General features: G+C 42.8%; 1 protein-coding gene across 6 annotated transcripts in view; it reads right to left on the reverse strand.

Annotated features, from left to right (window-relative positions):
* Positions 1-23,769, reverse strand: part of RIMKLB (ribosomal modification protein rimK like family member B) — a 58,320-nt gene extending 34,551 nt beyond the window's left edge. For 5 of the 6 annotated variants that reach the window (XM_055808901.1, XM_055808903.1, XM_055808898.1 and 2 more), the window contains exons 1-3: positions 23,210-23,769; positions 21,628-22,145; positions 15,292-15,512 (exon numbers count right to left, since the gene is read on the reverse strand). In XM_055808901.1, coding sequence (XP_055664876.1) covers positions 15,292-15,466 — 175 coding nt within the window. In that variant the 5' untranslated portion in view covers positions 15,467-15,512; positions 21,628-22,145; positions 23,210-23,769. The remainder of the gene's footprint in view (positions 1-15,291; positions 15,513-21,627; positions 22,146-23,209) is intronic. The other variant, XM_055808902.1, reaches the window with a different exon arrangement.
* Positions 23,770-25,785: the final 2,016 nt, after the last annotated feature.

Consider the following 25,785-nt stretch of genomic DNA (forward strand, 5'->3'; position numbering starts at 1 on the left):
GCAACAACAACAAAGATTTGAACAGTTTAAATTGCCAAGATAGTGCCCTTCTGAGACTGTAGAATTGTCTATAGCGAGGGGTTTTTTCTTCCTACATTTACAACTCTATGGTTACTTCGCTAGCCCAGCTTCCAACTTTGCAGAAACAAGCCAGTCGGATCAATTTCTCTTTTTTCCAACTCTTGCTCTCCTGTCCTGTGCAGGTAATGGATTCTCCAGTGGCTCCCACTCTACCAGGCGAGAAAAATTTGAAGCAAAATTGCTATAAAGGCCCAGGTGCCAGCGTTGTTCGAGCATGACAATTACAAGCATGAAGACATGCAGTTTACACATACAGCATCCCTTTCACCTGCAGCCACAGACCTTATTCACCTCAAAGCATCCACAAAGGGCATGCACTTTCAGAATCCTGCCTCACCTTTATTCCCAAGTATGTAAGGAGGAGTGTCTTAGGCCAGAATGATCCTGGGAAGACTGACAGAAAAACAAAAGGAAGCAGGATATGAACATGCACATCTCAAAAACTTCCAGTTATTATTAAGTAACTTCTCTCTACCTACACTTACACCATGACTCCAACCCATAATCCCTCCTCCCTGGCAGCTGGATAGTACATACGCCTTGAGTGCCGTGGTGAATAGATAAAGGGTCTTCCAGAAGGACAGGCTGTGAAAGTGAGGAGCAGGGTTTATGCTCCACACAAAGGAGCAGATCACATAGGTGCAGATTTGCTCTGGGGCGTGCAGAGCTAGCCAAGAGGCTAGCAACAGACAGAATTTGCAAACACAGTTGTGACCATGTATTCCATGTATATGGATGCAGCTATGGAGGCTCCATCCTTGGAGATGCTCAAAACACGACTGGATATCCCTCCAAGCAATCTGATCTAACTGAAGAGTTGGCTCTACCTTTCAAGTCGGCTGCTTTGAGCAGAAGGGTGGTCCAGATGACTTTTAAAGGTCCATTCTAATCTCAGTTATTCAATGACTCTCTCTGGCATGCTCCTGCTGTATGCCTGGCCTCTTAGGTGGCTGCAACAGCGGATGCATGCTCCACAGCACACTACTTCACAGCTCAAATTACATTTATGAGCTCATTGGGAAACGTCCTTCATTTCTTCTGCACAATCAAGATCATCTGACAAGTTTTTACAGTCATTAAAAAAACAAAAATAAAGTTCATCACAGTGAAAGCACATCTATAGGTTTGACAGCTGTGAGGCGAACCACAGCCTGATTCCCTGACCATAATGAAACTTGGAAAGAGATTTAACAAGAAATTCAGTACACGGCAAAGACAAATCCTGTCTGGAAAGCTAAGTAACAAAGGGAAGGGAAAAAAAAGCTGTGAAGCTTTAATTGTTGAGCTATAAACAAACAACTGAAAACATGCCTTGCTCACCACCATTCTGTCCTCCTGGTGGAAGCAATCATCCAACAATACAGGATTCATAACAATTCACAGAAAAATGCAGCTAGCTGTCAGAGCCACAAAGGGTAGTCCCCCTTAGGTACCATTCTAGTTCGAATCTAGTTTTGTGGAACAAGTAAGAGCTGCTCCAAAGGAGAGCTAAACCTTTAACCTTAGTCTACAGGATATTCACAAGTATCATCTGAGTCAGGGACACATAGTAACACTAGCAGGAGAACCTGACACAGCCTCTTTTGTTATTAATAAAACCCACCTTCACTGAGAAGGAAAAGGCATGATATAGGAATGAAAGCCACCCCTCAACAATGTGAAGAGTTAAGGTTTGGATGGCTCTGCTTTCTACAACACTGAGCTAAGAGATACACGTGGTTAGTGCAGGAAATCCTGGAACTCCTAAGTAATTTCAAGATCATAACAATTTACTTGCCTCTACCGTGGCAGGCTCAGTCAGGTTCACCAGTGCTCCCTTCCTGCTTCATATGAAGAGAAGACTCAACTCAAAGCGCAGCCTCCTGCCTGGCCACAGAACTAAGAATGTAGCTCACCCTGTGGGTCTGTTCCTCATCCTCGAACAGAAGGTCCAATACTGCACGTCGATATCCAAAAGTAATACATTATTTTTCTTTATACATATATGCAGATTTTCTTAACCATGAAAAACAGCCTGCAAGGCTCCTCATAAATATGAAATAGAAACACTGAAAGCAGTACTGTCAAAAGAACCCAAACAAGAATTGCAGGAGTGGAATAAGCCATTTTACAAAGCGGCTGAGAAGTACAGTAACAATGGGGACACGCCAATTTATGTATCGTGAAACAAGTATGAAGGAGAACAAGACACAAGCGCAACCTCCCCAGGTATTTAGATGGGTAAAATAATTCCTCAGTAACAGTGACAGAATACATATGTCTTGAACGTAAATATATCTATCCATAAATATATCCATATATAAATATTCAGACAGAGTACTGGGTTACCCAAGTAATTGGTTATCATCACATCACTCCTGTTTTTCCCTACATCTACGTTTCCCAAAGCCTGGCTAGTAAATAGTGTTGATGCATCCAGCACAGTCCCTATGTGACTGCACATACATTATCTAGAAAGAATGTGTGTATACAATATTTCATTAAAAAGCTACATTAAAGCCAGAGAGTCAAGCACATAAAGGTTAGAAAAAGCCACAACTAAGGATACATCTGTAGCACTGATCTGCTACCCCACCCACATATTGTCTTCAAAAACACAAACACTGCTTTTCCCCACAGCATTTATCTAACGTACACACAGGAGGTACAGCACTCACTTAACAAGCAGCAACTCAGCACTGTCTTTTCTTTTATACTGTTCAGTGTGTTGTCCACAGATTGGTATACTGAAATCCTTGCTTGAAACACACCATTATTAATTTCTTCGCGAGTTTTAGATGTTACTGTGATAAGAACAATAAATAAGTGCTTCACAATCTCTATTTATTTTGTCAACACCACAGGAAACCAGTGAGTACTCTACTGATTTCCCATACGTGGAAGGGAAATACAGAGATAAGTGTTAAAAGGGGAAATTTCAGATGCCATATTTGGGAAACTATGATTTCTTAGTTGCTGATGCTACTCTGATTGATTTTATTTGTGGATGCAAGTATCCAGCACTTTCACAAAGCTGATCCTAATATCCAAATTTGGGTACTCAAAAAAATGCAAAACACATGCAATTAAAGGCGATTTCTGAACAGTTCAATTTAAATCACACCAACACTTTTCCTCCACCAATGTTCTGCTTCAATTGCCACAAATTCCTGTAACCACAAAAAAAGCATCCTCTCCTTCAGTATGCTATGCTTCCACAGCAGAACACCCTGCACCTTAAGGAGGCTGATGAAAAAGTAGCATGTGATAAAATATAGTATCTGAAAACAAACACAAAACAAAAGAGTCAAAAATACAAACTTTTTTTTGCTTATTTCTAATTTATGATTATTTGCTGTTGCCACTCATAATAGTATTTTATCCTTGCATTTGCAGATAATCAAAAGCAAACGTTACCACTTGGCACCTAAGTAACACACACGTGACACTGGTGGACTAGCACGTGAGAACAGTTTCTTCTACTATACACAACTGACACTTAAGTTGACAACTGTCAGCAGCACTGGGTCAGCAGCGTCTATGTGGACCAGCACTCAAGGTGAATGGGCTCCACTGTCAGCAAGTATCTGTGGAACCAACTGGCAGAGGAATGTTTCTCTGCAGGACAGAAAAGGTCTGGAAGATTTGTTTCCACTCTAGGCACTGGAAGTCAGCAACTACTGCATGCAGCTTGCTTTGCCCCAGTTTCTCACTCCCCACCCACCCCCGATAGGATTCATCTCCCTACATGTAACACCTATGCTTCTGCTTCCCTTCTGGCACACCCTCAATTCTATTCTCTTTATTTTTCTAGTTGATTTCCACAGTGCAGATTTCTCCTACTGTCAAACAGCTTCTTTGCCTGCAATTTTGAATACCACTCTAACCACTCAGTTTCCTGCCTTGCTTCCAAACTTGCTCTCCATCTGAGGCTACTTGCTCAGTTTGCATCTCTTCCCAAGAAAGTTTCAACACACAACTCATGATCCCACTCGTTTCCAGCTGCAATTTCCTTCTTGAGGGAAGCATCTTCTTATCTAGCAAGAGTTTCACTGCCGTCACTTCCTGATACTGTTTCTTCTTCCAGCATGTTTGCAAAGCGTGCTGCCTTCACACCAGATTTTTTCCTCACTGACACCATAGTCCCCAAACCAATTTCACTCTCCTTGTCCCTGCTATATTTGAGTGGAGCAAATTTACTCCATCCAGGTTGTTGTCTCAGTGCGAGGAGGTATAACCAACACAAAAGAAAATCTCCATTTTTAATTGTGTGCTCATACCAAACTGTAGTCCATCTCACAGCACACAAAGCCACACCAGAAGTCCTTTTTTTGCATAATACAGGGGTATGTTTCAAATGTTTTTGCTGTGAAGCTTAATATGATGCTTAAGAGACTATTTTTTTGGATGGGACAAATTTATGTCTACTTTCACAGGTATAACAAGAAAAAGCCACTTCAGCCAAACTGAGTTCCTGTTCCACCTCAGTTCTTCCAAAAACATCCTTAGAAATTTAGGGAAAGAAGGAAAAAAAAAAAAAAAAGAGTGTGTTTTTCTATTAAGTGCCCTTCTTCCACTAAATCACTTTGTAGACAATTTCCAGAACTCCCTCAATAAGGTATTTAAGACATTAGGGGGCGGGGGGGAGTGTATATTAATAAGGAAGGACGAATTATAAACAGTAAAAATCTGTTTTATAATGGAAAGTTTGGGCCCATTATAATGTTGAGACAGCTGATACGAGACCCACTCCCAATGTCAAAAAACACCTCATACAATGTTTCATCAGACACAGTGTGTCACTTAACATTATCAGTACTAAACCCCAAGATTTCCTCACGCAAACTAAACAAAGTACCAATTTTCTATCAGTGTCACTTGCCTGGCCAACAGATGAAACCATGTTTTTGTTTTCAGACGTAAGACAGAAAGCAAGCAACACACTCTTCTAACAGGAAAGCATGGAAGAAGGCATTACAGATTAGGACATCTCATCTATTTACTATCTTGAGTGCCTGAAATTATACTTTTAAATAAATCCTGACTTTCACAGGAAGTAAACATCATGTCAGTACATCAGCAATTTCAGCAGTCAGGTCACCCATTCAGATGTCAAAGCATAAACCAAGTAAGTTAAGTTAGAAACACTGGTCTTAGTACACTGAAGGAAACAGCTAGGAATCTAGTCATGGGCATAAATCAAGTCTTCTGCTTACTGTGGTGCCTTAAGATAAATCTCTGACCCTTCCTATATATTGTTTCTGCATTGGCAAACTTGGCAAACCATTGCACTTGTACTACAAGAATATTACTGAGGATTTAATCTGTGTTTTTAAAAAGACTAAAAGTTTCAGATTAAAATTATTTGGGGACTACTGAGTAAAACAGTTATACAACTGAAAAAAACCTGTATCTCAATCTCCAAAAACTATCTACTACTGATATGTCAAGATTCTTCTGTACTGAAACAACATATACATTTATGTTCCATCATGATATATGGTACTGTCACTTCTATAAAATACTGTTTAAACCAGTGGTCCCAAAATAGCAAAAACAAGCTAACAAAAGCAATAAAGGCCGTGATTCTCTTGAGTGACAAATTTAATTTGTTCTAATCTATTTAAGTAATGTTTCTATCAAAAATTAAATCTTTGGATTTAATTCTCAATTGGGTGGTCTAAGCAACTTCAAGAGCTAACTGAAAAATGAAGTCAGCGATTTTTATTAGGGCTGGGGGAAAGAGAATCAATTCATTAATTCAAGACCTTCACAGTACTATTCGGAGCACGAAGACACTTGGAAGAAGCAGCTTGACTTTTCATACTAGGTTCACGAAGGGATTTCAGCACTTTTCACAGTAAGCATTTGGTGGTAGTAATATTCTTTTACCTCATCATTGAAGGACAGTTACTTGGGTATGGAATCCAAATACTGACAGTCATTAGGCTACACAGAGCTGGTCTCTCTCTGTTCGTATCAATCTCTTCTGTCTTACATGAAGCAAACATCTACCAGGTCAAAGATGAAAATATTGTATCTCTAAAATCAGGGCAGGAACCCAGGAAGAGAAACACTTTTATTCTATTACTTTCTCCACTTAAGACGTAAGTTGTAAGAGAAGTCTCTTACACCCAGGGAAATGCTCCAAACTCCAGATTCTATATACTGCCAGCTCTTCTCTCCATGTGGTGGATCAATAAACTCCTGAGAAGGCTCTGAAGAGAAGGGCAAGAGCCATGTGCTAGTGGAGCTCTGGGAAGAATGTGGGAATGTGACTGACCACACCTGTGGCAAAGAAAGCTGATGTTATACCACAACAATGGGGACCAGAAAGTGGCTTTTAAGGTGAAGGGTTATAACCGTTAGGGGGACTGGCTGATTCCCAGTTGAGTGGATCAACTGGTCAACCAGTTGTACAGATGTCTGTCCAGGAGAGCAGCAAGAGCATGAACGTCTTCCTGAGATAACTAGGCCAGCACGGTGGGACCGTATACAGGGCTCAGCCCAACCTAGAGTCAAAAAACTGAGTAACTACCCAAAAGAGCTTTGGAAGAGCGCAATGGGCTTGAGCTGGCTTAACCCCCTCCACTACAACTTCCCAGTGACTGGGGATGCCCAGCATTATGATATCAGACACCTGTAAGGAGCATCACATCTGTATTGTGATCCAACAGCTCTGACTATGCTACTTACTTATTTCTATTCCTAAACTACTTCTCAAATAATTAATAGCTTTATATTCTGAACAACTAAAGGGAACACCTACACAACTTTTACAAACAACTTTTTCTTCTGTCCTTGCAAAAACTTAAATTAAAAGGAAATGCTGCCCTCTCTCCACCAAGGAGTTCCACAGGGCTGTACCAACACAACCAGACAACAGGCTAGATACCTAGAAGACACTTTCAAATCAGGTTCTTAGATACTCTGTAGAGATATTTATTGATCTTCTGACTGCTGTGTTTCCCTACCAGATCTAATTCTTCTTTAGACAGAAATTGCCAAGAAACAGGATTTGGTAGCATGGATTTTGAGCGTATTATTTCAGTGATGTTACACTACAACCACTACTGCAGACAAAATCATCTACCCTATTTACTGTGTAAGTACAGCCCACCTCCCTTCTCAGCTGAAAAATCCAGGAGAGAACACTGATGTATTTAGTCTCCTTACCCGACCCCTTGCCAAAACGCATCAAATTACTGGTCTGTCTCTTCCAGTCTCTGTTCTTCCACTATGCCAGTAATGGGCATGTTCAATTCTCCAGTATTCCTACCTATAACATGCAATATCATGTATCCGAAACAAAAAAGAACTTTCTTCATGTTAAACACACAGTGCAAGTATTCAATTGGATTACTTTTTTACTTCAGCTTAGAAAGGAGAACATTCCTCTCCCCTCTCTTTCATGAAAATATAATCCTAGGATCTGGAAATCAAATTCTTAACTGGTACAATTTCACTGAAGGGGGGGGGGGGGGGGGGGGGCCGAGAAAAAACCCAGGAGTACACCCTCTCAGGAAAATAAAAGAAAACAAACAAAACCAAAAAGTCCACCTTTTACTCACAGATGTGTCGAGTAACAAGTACAGCAAGATGGTCCCCAGTTCAACAGTTGCACTATATGGAAGCAGAGAGCAAGAAAACCCGACTGTACGAGAAAGCCTTCCATTAGTTAAAGCAGTTAAGCAGTTAATTAGTGTAATTCTACCAGGGTTTCTCTGACAACATGAGCAGAATATCTTTGCTCTCAGGTATTCTGCTCATTTTGTCAGAGCACATATAACACATTCTGCTTACCAAAGCCTGCTTAAATTTTTTACAATTATAAAGGCATCTTAAAGCTCTGTATCCCGTTTTTAATCCTAAAATGGACTGGATCTTTAAACAGATACAGAAATCACATAAGCTCTTCCATTCAGAGAACAATCATTAAAAGGACACCACCACAGATTTTTGTGACATTGTAAATGTCAAATATTTACAATATAAGGAAATAAAAAATGAGTGGTAGTTTTATTAGTGACACTTTTTTTCTTGCTCTCCTTTTCATTCCAGTTTTCTGTTGTTCTCCTTTTCATTCCAGTCTTTTCATGCAACAAAGGGCTGATATAAAAGGAAAGTGTAATTCTTGAAACCGGTATTTCACCACACTTTAGAGTTCATAAGAATAGGAGAATAAAGGGACTTGTCCACAGCCACTGGCACTTCTAAAACGGTTAAAACACAGGTCTGCACACTAGAAGACCCATCTTAACACTGAATAAAGTCCACCAGTACCAGTCTCTCTCATATTCAGTCACTGAGGATCAATCAACTGCCCATCATTCACAAATGATTAACTAGACCTGGAGAAAACTGAAGCTACTGTCATTGCTTAAAGGACAGGTAATAAGAGTACTTCTCTGATCACAGATCCAGTAAAGCAAGTATAGTTGTCCGTTTCATAAGGTAAATTTTCACAGCAATATTTGTGGTATTGATACTGGTATCTCCTAATCTCTAACACCCTCAACACATACATGCTTTGCATTCCTGATTTAAGTGCTGCAGCACACTACTGTTTGTGCAGTTATGTTGTTTCCTGCCTTGGAGAACTGATGCAGCATTTAAAAAAAATACCCTCCACCAAGGAGAGGCTGGTTTAAAACTACACTAGGATGCAGACCTGGTTCACAATGCAACTGCTCAGGCAATTGTGCCAGCACAACTTGCTTAGGTGACACAGCACTGGCACAGGGATTGTTGAAGTGACACAGAAACCCTCGGCCAGTTAAAGACTGTCTTGTGAAACGTTAAACTAATTTTCATTTCTTGACTGTGATCTACAGAAACACCTCTTTCATCTAGCTTTTGTCTTTTTTACATTGTTTTTCCCCCAGATGGCCACTCCCAAGAATTCTTAATTAAAAGTCGGCAATGCTTTCTAGCATTTTCAGAGATGACAACACGCACGTATGTTCAAGATGACATGTCCTACAAGTCTGATTTTCCTGGCTGACTGTTCTAGAATATATGCAAATGAAAAACTTCTGTCCATCATAAAATATTTCCATGAAGAAACATTCCTACCTCTCCACCTTGCAAAGGTAGCATTGGACTGAGCCCTTATCTACCACTGATGACACAATGACGTTTACTGAAGAAACAGAACAATTTTGAGAAGATCAAATTCGTTGCTCACCTTCGTTATTTAGCATCTGTTTAAGATAACAGGCAATCATTCATGTAAGAGTAGAAATCCCTGACAGTAAGGAAGAAAACTGCAAGGACAGCCACTGTCAGAGTATAAATCCTTTCTTCCTATATACATCATAAGAAAGTCGTGTTTGGTGTCACAGTTCTGAAAGAAAACAATTATTCCTGAAACATGTGTCAGCTCTCAAAATGCCCTGTTATTAAAATATGTACCTGTGATAATAAAGTCGATGTCTGAATTGCTGGTTTGTTACTAGATATATGTTTGACCAAGGTATCTAATGCTGCGGTGGTCACATAGTCACCCATCTCTAAACACAGCTACAATTCCAGAATGCCCTCTACATACCCTGTACCTGCCTACCAGCAACACTTACAGCTCAATGAGGTTTAACATCAGACTGGCAAGTGACCGGTTTCTGCAGTGAAAGACCATCAGAAACAATTTCAAGTGGTTCTGAGCCCACCACTTTCAACAACACAAAATCAACCTCATGTCTAACCACCTTCCAGTTCTTTGCACACAATGCAGTTTCTTCTGCAGCAACCACTACTGGATTACAAACCAATGTCCCAACTCCGCAGAGGAGGCAATGGCTGCCCAAAAAGGCACCCTGCCGAGGCCACTTGCCTCTGCTCCATCACTCCCTGAGCCATTGCTGCACACCACAGGAAAAGCGCATCCAGTAAGGTGTGCCACCGGACTAACAAGTGCCAGGGGACTGCTGAAACAGCCAGCAGGAAGAGGTGGTTACGTCCCCTATTGTGTGATAGAAGGCAGGTTTTAGGTGACTTCAAGATGATTCAAAAATACTAAGTGTTTTGATGTAGCAACCATTTCATAGATATAAAATCCCTCTCATCATGGATCTAGCTGATAAGAATGATTTTCTTACATTACACTGAAAACACAGGGATTTCTTATCCAACCTTACACGTTAGAGTGAGAAAAAAAAAGAAAAAGAAAAAAAAAAAAGAGATCACAACTATTTGTTACTAGTCCAGACTGAATTAGAAATGAAGGACAGATCATATGAAAAAAAAATGAGATTTTTCAGGATTAAAGACTCAAGCAAAATAATGACTAATATCGCAAATCTCAGGCCCACACAGGAAACCCAAATGCCTAAAGCAGCACACCAGGAACCTTTACCAAATTAGAAGAATCTATCTTCTAAATAGTTCCTCTGCAGAAGGAGACAAGAGATCAGATCCCAGATGCCATCCATCTGACTTAAGAAAAGCCAGCTGACTATGCACAAAGTACTACTGTTTAATAACAGATGACTATTATGTCCCTTTTATTCCTCACCTAGGCTGATCGCTTGCTTTTACATTCCTAAAGGAAAAGCCAAGAAGTTCACACTTTGTTTTATGCATTAGGACACTGCAATTCCACTCGCTCCAGCATCTGTTAACAGTTGAAAGTTCATGAAAACAACTTCCCTTAAAACTATTTTCCTTCACAGGACAGTAACAGAAAACATGGAGATCCTAAAAACCTACAATAAAGAAATTGGGACATCGCTGGCTCAGTGATCTCTAACTTCTGCTATTCTGGTAGCAAAGAAATTTAATGAAAATATTATTGTATGTAATTTTAACGAAGGAAAGATCCAAATTTCCCTAGCATGTTCTTCACCAACGAACAATTCTTCAACTGTGTTTCCCTACAGGTGATTTGTGTAGTCTGTGGGTAAGGTTACTGCCAAGTCCTAAACACAGGTGAGAAGAAAAAGAGTGCTCTATTCAGAAAAAGGAGACAAACCAAAGAATTATCTTTTGTCTCTTGTCCACAAAGTCTCACAGCATGCTTATTCGCTACAGGCTTCCCCCACCTCCATCCACATCCCACCCTGCACACCCCTGCTCACAGGCTTTAATTTGTCTAGTTTCAAATTCCCCAAGCCTGTTATATCACTGTGCTAGCAAACTTAGACAAATAGTTTAAAATTACATGTTTTAACAGGACTCATTGTTAAGACTTCAGATGTGTGTCTGCAAATATCATGCAGTTTTGTTAAATTACCTGCTATGTATTTCAAATGAATATAGGAATTGCCAAACCAGATTAGGCAACTATCCATTTAATTCTGTAATCCAGCTCTTTCCCTACAGCAGTAAATACCAGATAACTTCAAAGAAATACATACACACACACAAAAATTCTAAAACTAATACTATCAAGCATCCCAACCATAAGAAAATTCCTCTGTTTTAAAGTATGCCTTGAAGCTACAACTAAATAAAACATAAATATGAGCCATTCCCTAGAAGAGCAACCCCATTCTTCCCTGCCCTCATGTACTAGAGTTAGCAACTGTGTGGCCACAAAACGGGTTGATGCAGCGAGCTATTCCAACAGAAAATTGTTAATTATTTGGGCAGAGTTAGTGTTCCATTGGATTAGCCAATTCAAACAAATGCCAGATCCTGCAAACGAGCAGAGGACTTGGTCAACCTTTTTTTGAATTAGATCAGTTTAGCTACAACATGAAAGCAAGCCAAGAGAGACATGAAGTCCTCATACAAGGCAAGCAGCAACAGCAAGGCTGGAAAGGGACAAGAACACAGCTCCTCCGTTCGGCAGCAGATCATACCAGACTGGTTTAGCATCCAAGAATTTAGCTCTTAAGAAACTTAGGCTTGTTTGTTTGAGCCAGTTTAAATCAGAACAGCTTCAGTATCACCCTTTATTTTTCTCCATACGTGCATGCCTGTCCATTCCTGTGCACCGATGTTGTGCATGTCCAATTCAGTAACCATTTCAGCAGGTTCAGCACACCAAAGCAGCAGAAAAATATTCACTGTTTTATGCAGCTAGACCTTTCCACTCATTTTTAACTCTGCTTTTGCCTTGGAGATTGTTACAGAGTACTACTGCCAGTGTGCAAAGGAAATGGGAATGCATGGCACGTGTAAGAAGGCTCTTTCTTAAATAAGGCACAAACCATAGCTATTTTCAAAAACTATCTGTTGAACTTGAACTATTTCCAAAATAGTTTCAGCATAAATCAGTTCAAGAGCTTCCTTCTAAACTTAAAGGAAAAACTATTAATTCTACACCTCTCAGCTTGCATTTACAATCATTTTTGGACTCATGCTGTGCTGAGACACCTAACGTGGATCTTGAGTTGCATGCACGTTCGTCATGTGGGCAGCAGTACTGGGGATGCTGGGAGTGCTTGGGATGCTGGGTCATCCCAGATCTCAGCTGTGGAAGAAAAAAGAACCAGCAAGGATTGTTGGCTGGCCTGGGAATGCAGCTATACTTCCCACCCAGCCTGCAGCACAGCAGAGTAATGCCCTGATGAGTCACTACTGCTGTGCCCGCTGACTGAAATAACCTCTCTCTTTGGCCACATCAGGTACATGTAAAATCTTACCATTCCTTGGCATACACAGACTCCGTCTCAGCATCACAGCAGCTTTCCACACCTGTCTCTGGGCTTCAGCAATATTTATGTGCTACACTGTCAAGGTATACACCACGTAATTGGTGGAAGTGCCAATTTTCAATTTTGGTATGTATCTCACTGTTCTGCTCAATTTTCCTAAGTGTCTTTTCCACTCTGCTTTGCATTTGTAAGGTAAATAATTTCAGTATCACTGATCATATCATCTACAGAAATACCAAATTTTTAAAGTTTTAAATGGCATCCTGTGATGTCCAACTTGACTTTGCAAACATAACAATCTTTTACCAATTTATGTAAGAAACTGCCTAGGTTTTAAAGGACAAAAAGTATTCTAATCACAAGCGTAAATAAGTGAAAACCTAATTATTACTTCCTCCAATACCATATACTACCATCAGAGTTTGAGCCCTGTATTGCTAAGCTTTCAACACAAATAATAGTAGAACTAAAAGCAAAGCAGGTTATTATCTACTGAAGATACATTCTCTTCATCAACTCCACTGTGTTACACAAAATTTTACTCAACCTGGACCCCTCAAGACAACAGTGGGTAACGGAAAGGGCACAATGCATCACCTCCTGGATTTTGTTCTAGGACACCTTTTCCTAGACCAACTCAGGACTTTAACAAGGAAAATCAAAGAGAAAACTTTGGCTTGTGTCCTTCACCAGAAATACCTATCAAAACACATGGGCAAGCACTAGGGAAAAGAAAACTGAAAAATTAAAAGAGGGAAGATTTTTCATCTCTCTCCAAGAGAAAGAATTGTTTGGCATAAGAAAACTCCCACACACACTCCCTCCAACAAAAAAACAAAACAAAACAAAAAAAAAATCACAATTACCCAGTCCATATTATTTATAAGAAAATTTCTATCCACAATCTGCCAGCATGATTATCTCACTCCTTTTCAAAAGGTCAGTTATGTACATAATTTTGAATGAACATTCTGTATGAAAATAGTTTCCTTTTTTGCATTCTCTTTCTAGATATTTTCTTAATTTTTCTCATTCTTGTACTACACATGCTTCAGTATTAGTCTTCTAATTTGCATACTTTCTTTTCTTCTTGCAATAGATGCAGCATTAGGAGACACTAAATGGAAGAGAGAAAAAAGACCAATGATTCGTGCTCGCCATATTCAGTTCCTCCAAAGCAGGCACAAGACAGGAAAGAAGAAAACATCACCAAGAAATAAAAACAATACTGAAATGCTGAAGGACCAATTATGCATCTTAGAGGCTGCAGCTAGTCCAGGATGGCTGCCTCTGCAGAACACGCTGTTCAAAGGACAGCGTAATCAGAGCTGTAAGATGTTCAGTCCTTCTGACAACAAGTTGCCTTTATATGAAGACATCCTGCAGAATTTCAAGTCTCTGATAAAAATCACAGATACCTCAGAATAAAAGAAAAAATAAGTAAATAAAAGTTTAGTAATAACAGAATAAAAAAATCCTGTTTCCCCATGCATTTTTTTTATGCTTGACTGATTCATGCTATAATAAGGTACAAATTCTGACCAAAGTTCTGTCCCAGAGTCAGTTTTAAGATTTCCCTCCTATACAGATTCCCCAACAAGGAACAAGCTGTAAGATCACATGGCAGCCTTTTCTTAAGGGCTGAGGGCACTTTTATATTTGCTTTTCACACAGAATTATTCTAATACAACTTAGAAACTTAATTCTTCCCTGGATCTCCAGCAAATTTTTCTTTTTTTTTCTTTTTTTTTTTTTAACTTACATATGGGGAAGAGAAATTGAAGAGGTAAAAGTACAAAACAACACTACAGTCTCCTTCCTTTAGGAAACCCAAATCAAAAAGTTACCCAAAAAAATGTAATAGTGTTACACAGCTTGACAGTGGTTGTATTACTATTCTCCCTATACCATAAGCCTACTATCTACAGAATCATTTTACTTAACATTTCTAAAAAAACTTAATTTCTTGCTTTTCCTTTTTAATCACCACAGAAAATAAAAAAGCCAATAGGAAAACATAACAGAAATCTTAAAATTTAGTTTAAAACACTCTAAGCTATAGTAACAGCTCAAATTATTCTGATGCACATACTTTGTTTTTTAGCCCTGTTCTTTTCTGGCATATATGTAACTATACATCTGTGCAGCAGCATGCTTTAGTTATGTCACCTCTAGCTCCATGAAAACTGGTACTGTCCATTGAAAATTCCTTTTAGTTTATTTCAAATGCATTTGCTATCTTGGAGTCAGAATACAAACAGAAGAAAAATGTCCCCCTGAAACTCTTAAATGTGACCTATTAACTCCAAGTACCTATGCAAAAATGAAACGCCATAATTTCTTCTTAATTCAGAAATCCTATAGTCCTTATCCTGGAATCAACAAACTAAAGCAACCCTCTTCTCTGTCTACAAAGGGGAGGCAAAAATAGTTCTAATTCAAATCAGCAAAGTTAACAATTATATTTGATTATCACAATAAATCCTGAAGAACATGATATAATGCACAACTACATGATTTAAATGATGTATGGTAGTCTGGCACACATGGAATTCATGAGTACAGATGCTCCATTTTACAATCTTTCTCCAAGTATCCTTTCAGCACATTCCCAACCTTAGCTCATTCTCACCAAGATTTCCATCCTCAATGGTCAGCACCACTTCATCCATCACCAGGGCCCGGAAATCTAGCTCCTCTTCACAGCACTTGGCCTTTAGTGCTCTCAGGATCTCCTGCTGAGGATAATCTTCTCTGATGCGACGGTCTGTTAAGAACCACAGCCTGGGAGCAACTGAACTGCACATCTTGGACTTGTCTTGCAACCTTCAAGGTTTCCTTTCAATGGAACTTCTAGATGGTGGAGAAGATGAGACTCTGTTAGAGTACATAGGATCTTATCTTCATGTTCCCCACTGTATCAAGTTCTACTCCCTCTGTACAAGTCAGTCCTTTTCAATGGGGTGGAACTTCTAACATCCAAGTGGGAAAATAATATCTACAACTAATCTGCAACAGAAGTAACAACAACAGAAACAAATCAATTTACATTCAATAGAACGTAAATGCTAAAAATCAGGTCTTAGTCCTCATCCTAGTTTCACCCACAAAAAGTACACACTTGACATAACTACTAGTACTGGTAGTAGCATCCCCCTTTCTTGACAGTACTAAGAGACATGCCAAGGACTAAAAAACATTTTAAACCACCAGCTCTGAAGGCCAGAATTTCAACTTCATGACTGGGATAATTCCTCACAACTGGAAATAACTCAGCCCCTCTCCTACGTACTGCTAAAACACTGGTGACACACTTCATGTATACCTTTCCATTATACATGGAAGAAAACAGTGTGCCACATTCTTTATGTTAAAAAAACAGTCCAGAAGAAAGGAAGAAATCCATTAGAAAAGAGTTTTCCACATAAGTATTTAAAGACTGATTTGCTCTCTGTGATTTCACATCTACTGTGAAATATATTTAGTGTTATCCAGAACATATTAATGGAAAAACCAATGGAACAAGGACTATCAACAAAATGTTAAGAATACTGAACATTAATACATGTAATCTAAAGAAAAATCAAGGTTTGAATGTCAGTGCTAGCCCTTTCTTGCTCCAAGTCTTTCTTTTTTAAAGTCACTTTTACACTACTCATCTACACTCAAGAAAAACAAGCAGCAGCATAGTGTAGGGAAAAAGAGTTCTGGAGAAAAACAGAGCAGTTTTCTGTGCCACATTTTAAACTTTCTATTAAAATAAAGAGGGAGAAAACATTGAATTCACCAATATAGCTTACATGAGTTTCAAACAGAATTGAATTCTGGGATAGAAGCAGGAGTTTTGCCTGGTAGTCCACATGACAGGACCTGGTGTCAGCAAGAAATGTACATGCAGAAAGACCACAGGTATGCAACTGCTTCCATTTAATATTAGAAATTTAAATTTAGTTTCTGCAGCAGGTCTTGGGAAAAAAGGGTTGTTTTGCTATAATGATAAGAACAAGCTGGGTTTTTTTTTTAATTAAAACCCAAGTTTTTTCTACTACTACAGCTTTTTCTTAACAAGCAGAAGAACTTTAAGGGGCCATTTTTATTCCTGGTACTGAGAACCACAATGGCAAGAAGCAAAGACTGTGACTTTTTTTCCATTGCTTTGGTAAATGAGGAGCAACAATAAAGCCAAGGACTAAAGTCCTTGATACTAACAGACTGAAAAAAAAAGCAGAAGCTACGGAAAGACAATCACAGATGCAGACCAGCCCTTGACAGCAGTCAAGATGCTCAAGGTAAAGCAGGAAAAGGAGTGTTTGCTCCCTGCAGGAAAACGGGTATGGGAAGTTGTAAAGAATATCTTTTGATCTCTCAAAGACTACCTTTTTCTCTTCAAAGCAACTGAAAGTGAAAAGGGCAAGATGAGGCTTGGGCTTGCAATGGCTGACAACTGTCAGATCCTGCCCCACTCCTGGCTCTCTCAACAATGGATTTCTCTACATGGTAGTTTACAGAAAGCTTCCTGGGACAACATCCTCAGCTAAGAATTGGGATAAGCTATATTTTTCAGAAATGGCACTGCTACGGCACAGTTCAGAAGGCTTTTTTTGTCAATTTACCTCTATTCCTGCTATTTGCATGAATGACTGGGGAGACCAAACAGCCCCACCTACCGCCTCTCTTTTGAAAAGCAGCTCTACCTAGCAGGCTAGCCCATTTCATTTTAAAAAATGGCTACAGAACATTAAGTACATAAAAAACCATACTAGATAGGCTTTGTCATAATTCAAAAAAACAAAATCATGTCATTTTAGATTTTCAGTCTGTTTGGGTTTTGGGGTGTTTTTTGGTGGGTCCATGTCCATCCATCTGTCATCTCCCCCAGTACTGGTTCTAACACTGGTGCAACGAGACAAGTATTTTCTCTCCGGCAGCCTTCTCCCCATTTTTGCTTGCTACTGACCCTTGATTTCTTTGCCAGTAGGGATCTGCTCCTATTTTTCTCAAATCTCTTTATGTGACCCCCACCTCCAGCCCCGTAAATCTGCAGAGACTGTGCCATCATTGCTTGCTGACTGCCATTTCAGCACACACTTTCTTAAAAGCCAGCAAAGGATTGAAGAAGAAAAAAAGGTATATCCTTTTCTTTCCTCCACCTTTATTCCATTTTTGAAAGGACCTACAGCATTATGAAGAAGAGCCGTCCAGGCATCTCATTCAAATCATTAAACCAGCAGGCATACAAAAATGCCTTGGGTATGGGTATTCATCTCTCTGCTAATACTATGTCTCATTTCCTCTAAATCTTAAAAGTTTTATAAATGCATATACAAAGGTTCACACCTCATGATGAGGCAGGCAGGTAAGAACCTCAACTCTGAAGGTAAAGATTAAGAAACACACTTTAGATGAAGCTACAAGCCAATTGCAGAGACAGAATGTAGTAATCCTAACTATCAGTTCCTTGACCTCCAACCAAATACATTTTTTTTCCACCTGGAGAAACACCCTTTTCACACTAACATTCTGTTCCTGATACCAGAATCTACTTACCAGTTTCAGCCTCTCTTTAGATCTTTACAGTCTCTATTTTGATTGTGTAAGAAGTCCCAAAGAACACAAAACCTGCAATTTACCCTATTAACCCAAACATCTTAACAATCCCTCCGACATTCTCCAGAAAATGGTCTGTAGGAGGAAAACTTGCCTTGCAGTCATATGCACAAGAGCATTAAGCTCTCAAGTCGGATAGGATCTCCAGAATTTTCCCCTGAAAACCAACTCCACCCATTTCAATCTAAAAGACACAGCTTCAGACAATGCTGGGTGTGCATGGGATACTTCCTAATCCATGAGAGTATCTATTGCAAAATAACTGTAGTGTATATATAAGGGGAAGAGCAGATGTTTAAATGTCTTCAAAATGACCAGTTGAAATGTACTTTTCACTCAAAGCTACTACGGTCAATTTCAGTACAATCCTTTAAGTTTTCCTCAATTCATGAAATGAAAAGGAAGAAGTCATCATAAACTTAACTGCATAAAACAGACTGGGAGAGGTGAAAGGGTAGCATCAAACTAAAAGCTCTATGATAAAAATCTGTGTGTCACACCAGCCAAAAACACACTGCTGCATCTGCTTCAGAAAGACACTGTGGAACAGATTCTTAGCAATTTACAGAAGGAGCGGAACACTCACCTCAACTTTGAGGTGTGGCATCCCTGTACTGCTTAAACTAGGCTTTATTCTGGCATTCACACAGCAGCTTCCTCCCCTCCCCATCACATGCAAACGTATTTCCTCCTGCATTCCTTGAAGCTGTAACACACCTTTAGCAGCTGTTCTAACAAATACATTCACTGTGCTACTTTTCTACTTTACTTCACATGTGAATATGTTTTATTGGCATAACAGGTCATTCAGTCAATCAGATCCGCTATCTAGAGAGACGTGGAACTCTTCTCTGAAGACCACTCTTTTTCCCTTGAAGGGGTCTTCTCTTCACAGAGAGAGCCTTAGAGACCTGCCTCCAGCAACGGGAAATTGGTCTCCATTGTCCATTTACTCCTTGTCCTGTCTTCAGCACCCAAAAGCAGGAGAAAAAAAGGACTAGCCTCTTTTTCTTTTTCATCCTGATGTATTTTCCCCTAAGCTGAAACAAGAAATCAGTTATTAGGAGACACTAATTCATTTATGTACTATCAATAAATGTGTAACATAAAAGCTATCTAGTATGCAAAAAGATCACTCCGTATCCTTTCTATTCAGAATGCAACTACTCAGTGCCTTTGTAAATTAAAAATAGTAGGTTGTTTCTTTCCTATGGGAATGATGAATGAAATCCCAGATGTTTTGTAATTAGATCACATTGATTCCTAATGCTATCTCAACCACTCAACTTGCTATATGATGTTGTAGCACACCCCTATCAACAACAGTGCGATCTGGGAACAAGTTAGCAGAACAATTATTACTATCAGCCCCTCCCAGAATCGCCTCTGTCTTTAGACCTGGGCTCAGATTTCTCACCCCAGTTACAGCAGTATGCAGCTAACACAACTCCATGGATTTCCACAGTTGAGAGAGAGGTAAAACCCAATCTTAGTTTTAGCACACCTTTAGGCATGTTTAATCCCTACAGCTTAGATAATGATAGTAAAAATCTCATGGATACAAGAAGGAAAGAGCAAAGAGACTGACAGCCATGATTGCCATGGGAAGCAGAGAACTAGGAAAAATATAGCTCCAAGCACACACTAACACTGCACCTTTGCATTTATCATTAATGCATATCCCTTAATACTTGTTCCCAGAACAGTGTTATTCAAGTTGGGAAAATGTATTTTGCTTTCCTTTTTATCATAGATAGCTAAAGCTTGAAACTCAGTACACACTTCCAATAAACCAGTCACCCTCCTCTACCATTATAGCAGTTTCTAGAAGTCTAATTTGGAGGCCACACCTCAAAACACTGAAGACCGAAGAATAGTTGGCAGATGCTTGTAAGTTATCTCCTTTAGGAGATACCTCAAGGCAGATCTGAATTATAAAGTCAATCTTAAGTAGCAGACCAGTTAAACAGCTAACGAAGGGTCGTCCAGCATATGACCCAGCACATCATCTATCACACTCTGTCATGGAAGTCTCTGGCTCATCTTAATGAGAACAGTATTAGAAACATCCCAGAAATATGACTTTCTATGTCACAGGGAGAGCAGGTGTGAAAACAGTTCACAGCTGTTTCAAGTATAAAGCACAATTAATTTTTTTCTACACAAAGATACCAGAATGATGATCATCTAAAGAAAACCTTAAGGAAACATATGGATGATGAATATAACCCATGGTGATATATCTATACAGCGATAAAAACTGACATTTTGAACCACTTGTTAAAATTGCTTTAGAAAAATAGATCCAAGATAATGCAACTCATTCCTGACACTGCTGCTTCACAGTGATGCTTCAGGACAACCTCAAGAAAAATTCCTTCCTTACCTACCAGAGACTAGTTTTCCTAAGACTGTCACCTAACTGAGAACCTTTGGAAAGGAAACATTTTTAAAAATTGAAGAACCTGAAAAATCAGAATATTTATTTAAATGCATTTTATATAATATATTGAGCAGCTGCAGCGCAATCTGTCCAGTGCTGCTGCATTATCATCCGCCCTCTACACATGCATCATAGAATTTAAAGTCACTGCAGGCAGGTGAACCCTAAGCACACCTCTTCAAAAGCGTAGCACAGTATTCACCTCCTTTTCCCTGGGAGATTTGTAGACTGCAACAGTCAAAGGATATGGGAATATATTAATCGCTCCCATTCATACCCAGTACAACCCCCCACCCCCACAGACGGGCAACTGCACTCCCTGCGACGGCTTTCATCCGCCTGTCCCCACCTTTGCACTGAGTGATGTAAAGATGCTAGCAGCAATCCTTCCAGGCACAATTGCCTCTAAAAGGCAGATGTACACACACACACACACAGAGTCTTTCCTCTACATTCATGCTTGCAAGTAGGCGATAGAATTCCTTACTCACACACCCCAGCTCCTGATCTCCAATGAATAATCCATTCTCTTCCCTCTCTGCAACACTAGCCCGATACTGGCCAGCATCAGCTATCCTACTTCGCTCCCAGCAGGTTTTTTTTTTTCCCCACAACAGGCTCTCAGCTTCTTCACCCCCCTCCACCCTGCCTGCGTGTGCACGCACACCCGTGCAAATAAAACATACATTTCCTCCCACATCAGCTGCTCTTCTGAAGTGAGGCTCTTCCACTTCTGCCCAGGTCCCCCTGCAGTGTGGCAGAATACCCCCCTCTCCTCCCCGATCCGTGTGTACACAGTCAGTTTTCCCTCCTCCCTTCCCCCACCCCACTCTCTGTCTCTGTGCATGCCTCTCCCAGCGCCTGGAGTGGGGGAAGGGAAACATGCACTGTATGAATGAATGGGCTGAAGAGACTTACCAGAAATTTGGTGAGGAAGGACTGGAAGACGAAAAAGACACCAAAGATGGGTGCTTCCTTCAGCGTGCCAAGTGCTGCTTCAGTTCTGGCTCCCTCAACAAGGTCACGTGTCTTCCTAGGTACCCCTTTTCCTAGATCCTCCCTACCCAAAAAGGGTGGCAAGGAAGTCTTCTGGATGCCTCTCTGCACTGCACTCCAAAGGAGGGAAGGGTACTACTGAAGGTCTCAAAGCAAGCAAGGGATGATGATGGTTAACGTTCTCCTGGTCCTATAACAGGCAATGTCTAGCAGACGCCTCGGGGACCAAGGTAGATTTCCGAGGGGGAGGGGGGGGGGGTAGGGGGAGTAAATGACTGTTAAAATAATTCCCAAATTGTCCTCTCCTACGGGGAAGAAGGGGTGGGAAGGAGAAAAACTAGTACTGGTGAAAAGCTGTAGCTTTATGTAAAATAGACTCAATCCTCGTGTCTCTACTTCCTCAGAACTAAACCACTAAATGACTCTGAAGTCACCAACACCTAAGGAGGAAAAAAGGAGAAACACCCCTATTAGACATAGACAAACACGTAAAGGTATCTAATAAAGATAAACTAAATCCCCACGGAAGAAAAGGTACCATACAAGGCAGTAAGCAAAACCAGAAGAACAAGATGGGATGAACACAATTAGGGGAAATGTGCAACTTCAAGAAATTCACAGAAACATACTAACACAGAAACCTATTTTAAGGGGGGGGGGGAACAGGTTGAGCAAGCAGTTTGTTCTTTTACTCAAAAATGTGCATTCAAAGGAAACATAAATCTGTACCTACATGTGCACATATGAAGACACTGAGTTTTAAAACCTATGAAAGCTATTCCTATTTATTTGTGTCTTTAAACCCCTCCCCCAGTATAACATTCAGCATTCAGATGAAGAGACTGGAGTAAAGTGTGTTTCAGATCAGAAGCAAATATACTCCCATGCATTAGACCCCACTCTGCCACTGAACACAGTCGTTTATAAAAGGTGACCAAAAAAGATCACCCCCCCAAAAAACCCCAAACCCAAAATAACACGTCTAGAGGATGCTTACTTTAATGATGGAGTTAAAGATTAACAGTCGCACACTTTGTAAACCTAGCCCCCGGTAGATTCTAGGCAGTTAAGTCACCAATATGCAATTAGCTCGTTAAACATCAGAAAACAAAAGAGTAGAAACCTAATTGAAAGATTTCGTTGCAAGACTCAACGACGGGCACACACACCCCTACATCACGTGAAAAACTGCCCCCAACAAGCGCAGATTTTTCGCACTCACGCGCGCGAGAGCGCCTTTTCCACCCCGTTTCGGGGCGGCTCGCACAGCACACGAGCCCGGGTGTGCGCAGGGCGCGAGGCAGCCCCCGCCACGCGCACGCAGCACGAACCCCGAGCGCGACCCGCCCGCGGCGCGCGGGGCGAGGCGGGAGCGCGGCCACCCGCCGCCCGGCAGCAGCGGCGCCCGGTCGCGCCCCGTCCCCGTTCCCCCCCGCACCCGCCCTCCGCGCACAACCGGCGGCCGCCGCTGCCCGCCCCCGAAGCGGCCGCGGCCGCCACCCACCTGGGCGCCCCGGCTGGCCGGCCCGCGCGGGCGCGGCGGGAAGGCGCCGGCAGCTGGAGCGCTGCTGCCCCGCTCCGCGCGCGGGGATGCACAATCACCATGGGCAGCGCGGCGGCGGGGCGGGACGGCTGAGGGGACGGTCCCGACGCCCCCCCCCCACCCCCACCCCCGGGCACGGCGGACCCCACCCCCGGGCTCGCACCCGCTCAGCCCGACATCTCACCCGCCCCGGGCACCGCCGAGCCCCAGCCTGAGGGGAGCCACGGGGGTCCGCGCGCCCCGCCGGCGCCCCCCCGCCCCCGCCGGCACCGGGCCTAGGAAGGGAAGCCGCGGGGCGACGAAGGCTCCGGGGAGACTCGCCCCTTCCTCCCCGCCGGCGTGCGCGGTCCTAAAGGGGAGCGGGCGACGCGACACGACGCTCCGCTCGGCGGCCCCCCCCCTTTCCCCCCCTCCTCGGTGTCCCTCCTCCCGCGGCTGGGGCGAGGAGGCCGGCTGTTCCCTGCACCGAGACCCCCGCCCCCCGCGGCCGCCGCTCCAGCCACAGCGCGGGCGCCGCCGCCGCCTCCTCCCGCGCTCGCTCCCGCCGCCCGACTGAAGCGGCGCCGCTAACGGCCGGGCGGCGCTGGCGCCCGCTGGGGGGGGGGCGCGAGGCGGGGCGCCCGCCGCCGGGGTGGGGCAGGCGCGGGGAAGCGCGCGAGGGCGGTGGCGCGCTCCCGCCCAACGCCCGGGGGCGCGAAGGCGTGCGGGCCGGGGCCGGGCAGCGGCGCCACGCACCCCCTGCGGCCAGCCCGGTCAACGGGGGGACCTCCCGCCCGTGCCCCCCTCCGGCTGTCCTTGCCAGGGGCGCCGGTTAAGCGCCCCCCGCCGCCGGGGCAGAGCCCGGGCCGGGGCGGGAGGCGGCGCAGAGGGCAGCATGGCGTGCCCGCCCGCCGCCTCCTGCAGCCCGGCCTGGCACCGTGTGGCCCCAGCTCCCCACTCGCGGGTGCAGACCCTGTCCGGCTGCCACAGGTGACCGGCAGCAGCAGCATGCCGTGGCACAGCACAGTATGCAACGGTGTCGCGCTCGTCGCTGCTGCTGTTGGTACATGGCGCGCAAGGCCAGAACAGTTGTCCTTCGTGTGACAGATGAAGGTGTGACACGTCCCACACAGCACCTGCCACTCACGGTCACGTGCCTGACAAACCCAGCCTGCAGCCGGGGCTGCATCATCCCTCGCTGCTGTCATTTCTCTAAAATAATAACTGTTGGCAACAAACGAGCATGACACATCCCGTGTATTAACCAGCACACCTTGTTTATCGGTTTCTGTGACTCACCTACCTGTTTTCCCCCACACCGCACCCTTTTTTTTTTACCTTGTATTAGCTGCACATCCCACTTTGTCCTGATTTTTTGTCCTGAGCTTCCTCCTCACTGACCCTCGGAGCCCCCAGACACCATGCCTGCAGCCTGCACCCCAGGGGACACCACATCTGCTCCTCAACAACCTGGTTTATGCTCCTAGCTTTGTGGGATGTACCCATTTGGTCATGCCCAATACCCCCAAACACCCACCCTGTCACGCGTGTAACCATCTGACCTGCTTTCTTCTGCCTCTCAGGCACATGGCAGTGACGCCCAAACCAGCTGGCTTCTCCCACCTGAACGACAGACGCTCTGCACACCCCTCGCCTCCCCCATGTCGTTCATCTACACGTGGGGAGCCATTTCAGACAGGCTCTAACACCTGCGGCTGCAGGATAAAGATGTGCCACCCAAACATTTCATGCGGTACCCCCGGTATTTAACTGGCACAATGGGACTCGTTCCCACAGTACTAACCTATATATTACAGGACAGGATGCCCTAAAACCTGCTGCAATGTTTATGCATTCATACTGCAGAACGAGGTACCATCGTATCGCGTGTTCCACCTCTGGTATACCTTCTGCAAAGTTATAGCTGATAGCGTTTCTGAGATTGACCGGACCGGGTAGGGATGTTGTTCAGTCAGTTCTGCAAAATCTGGGTCCGACCCCCCAAACCTCAGGTGTGATTCAGCCCTTCTCAAAACTATTTGCCTCATGAGGTGAGGCTACCTCACAGACGACGTCAATGGCCAAAATCCCCCTTTACCCAGACACCATCTGATGCTCTCCTGTCTGCTTGGGTTGCTCGCCAAGACTTCTAGCTTCTCGCGGCTGCAAGCAAGAGACCACTTCTGGATTCCAGGTTCCCATCCGCCCAACTCTGTGCAACAGTTCAGGGGAAAACACACTACCACTCACTTTAATGCCAACTGGAAGTACCACTCACGAGCAGGAGGCAATTGAAAGCAAGGCCCAGCAGGTAAATAAATATCTAAACAACACCAAAATGCTGGGCAGTATTTTTGTTACTTGGACAGTAACAAAACATTACCTTCCTTCTGCGTTCTGAACCTTCTGGAATAGAGTTCCTACGTGCATCACATCCACACTTTTCAGAAGTTGTAATTTCAGGTTGTGAGGTGCACAGCCTTGTTTATGCAGCGAATTCACTGCTGGAAAGCTGCTGTGGTATCACCGCTCCACTGAAGCGCAACCACTGCATGTCA

This window comes from Falco peregrinus, chromosome 6 (genome assembly GCF_023634155.1).
Source record: "Falco peregrinus isolate bFalPer1 chromosome 6, bFalPer1.pri, whole genome shotgun sequence".
Classification (NCBI taxonomy): domain Eukaryota; kingdom Metazoa; phylum Chordata; class Aves; order Falconiformes; family Falconidae; genus Falco; species Falco peregrinus.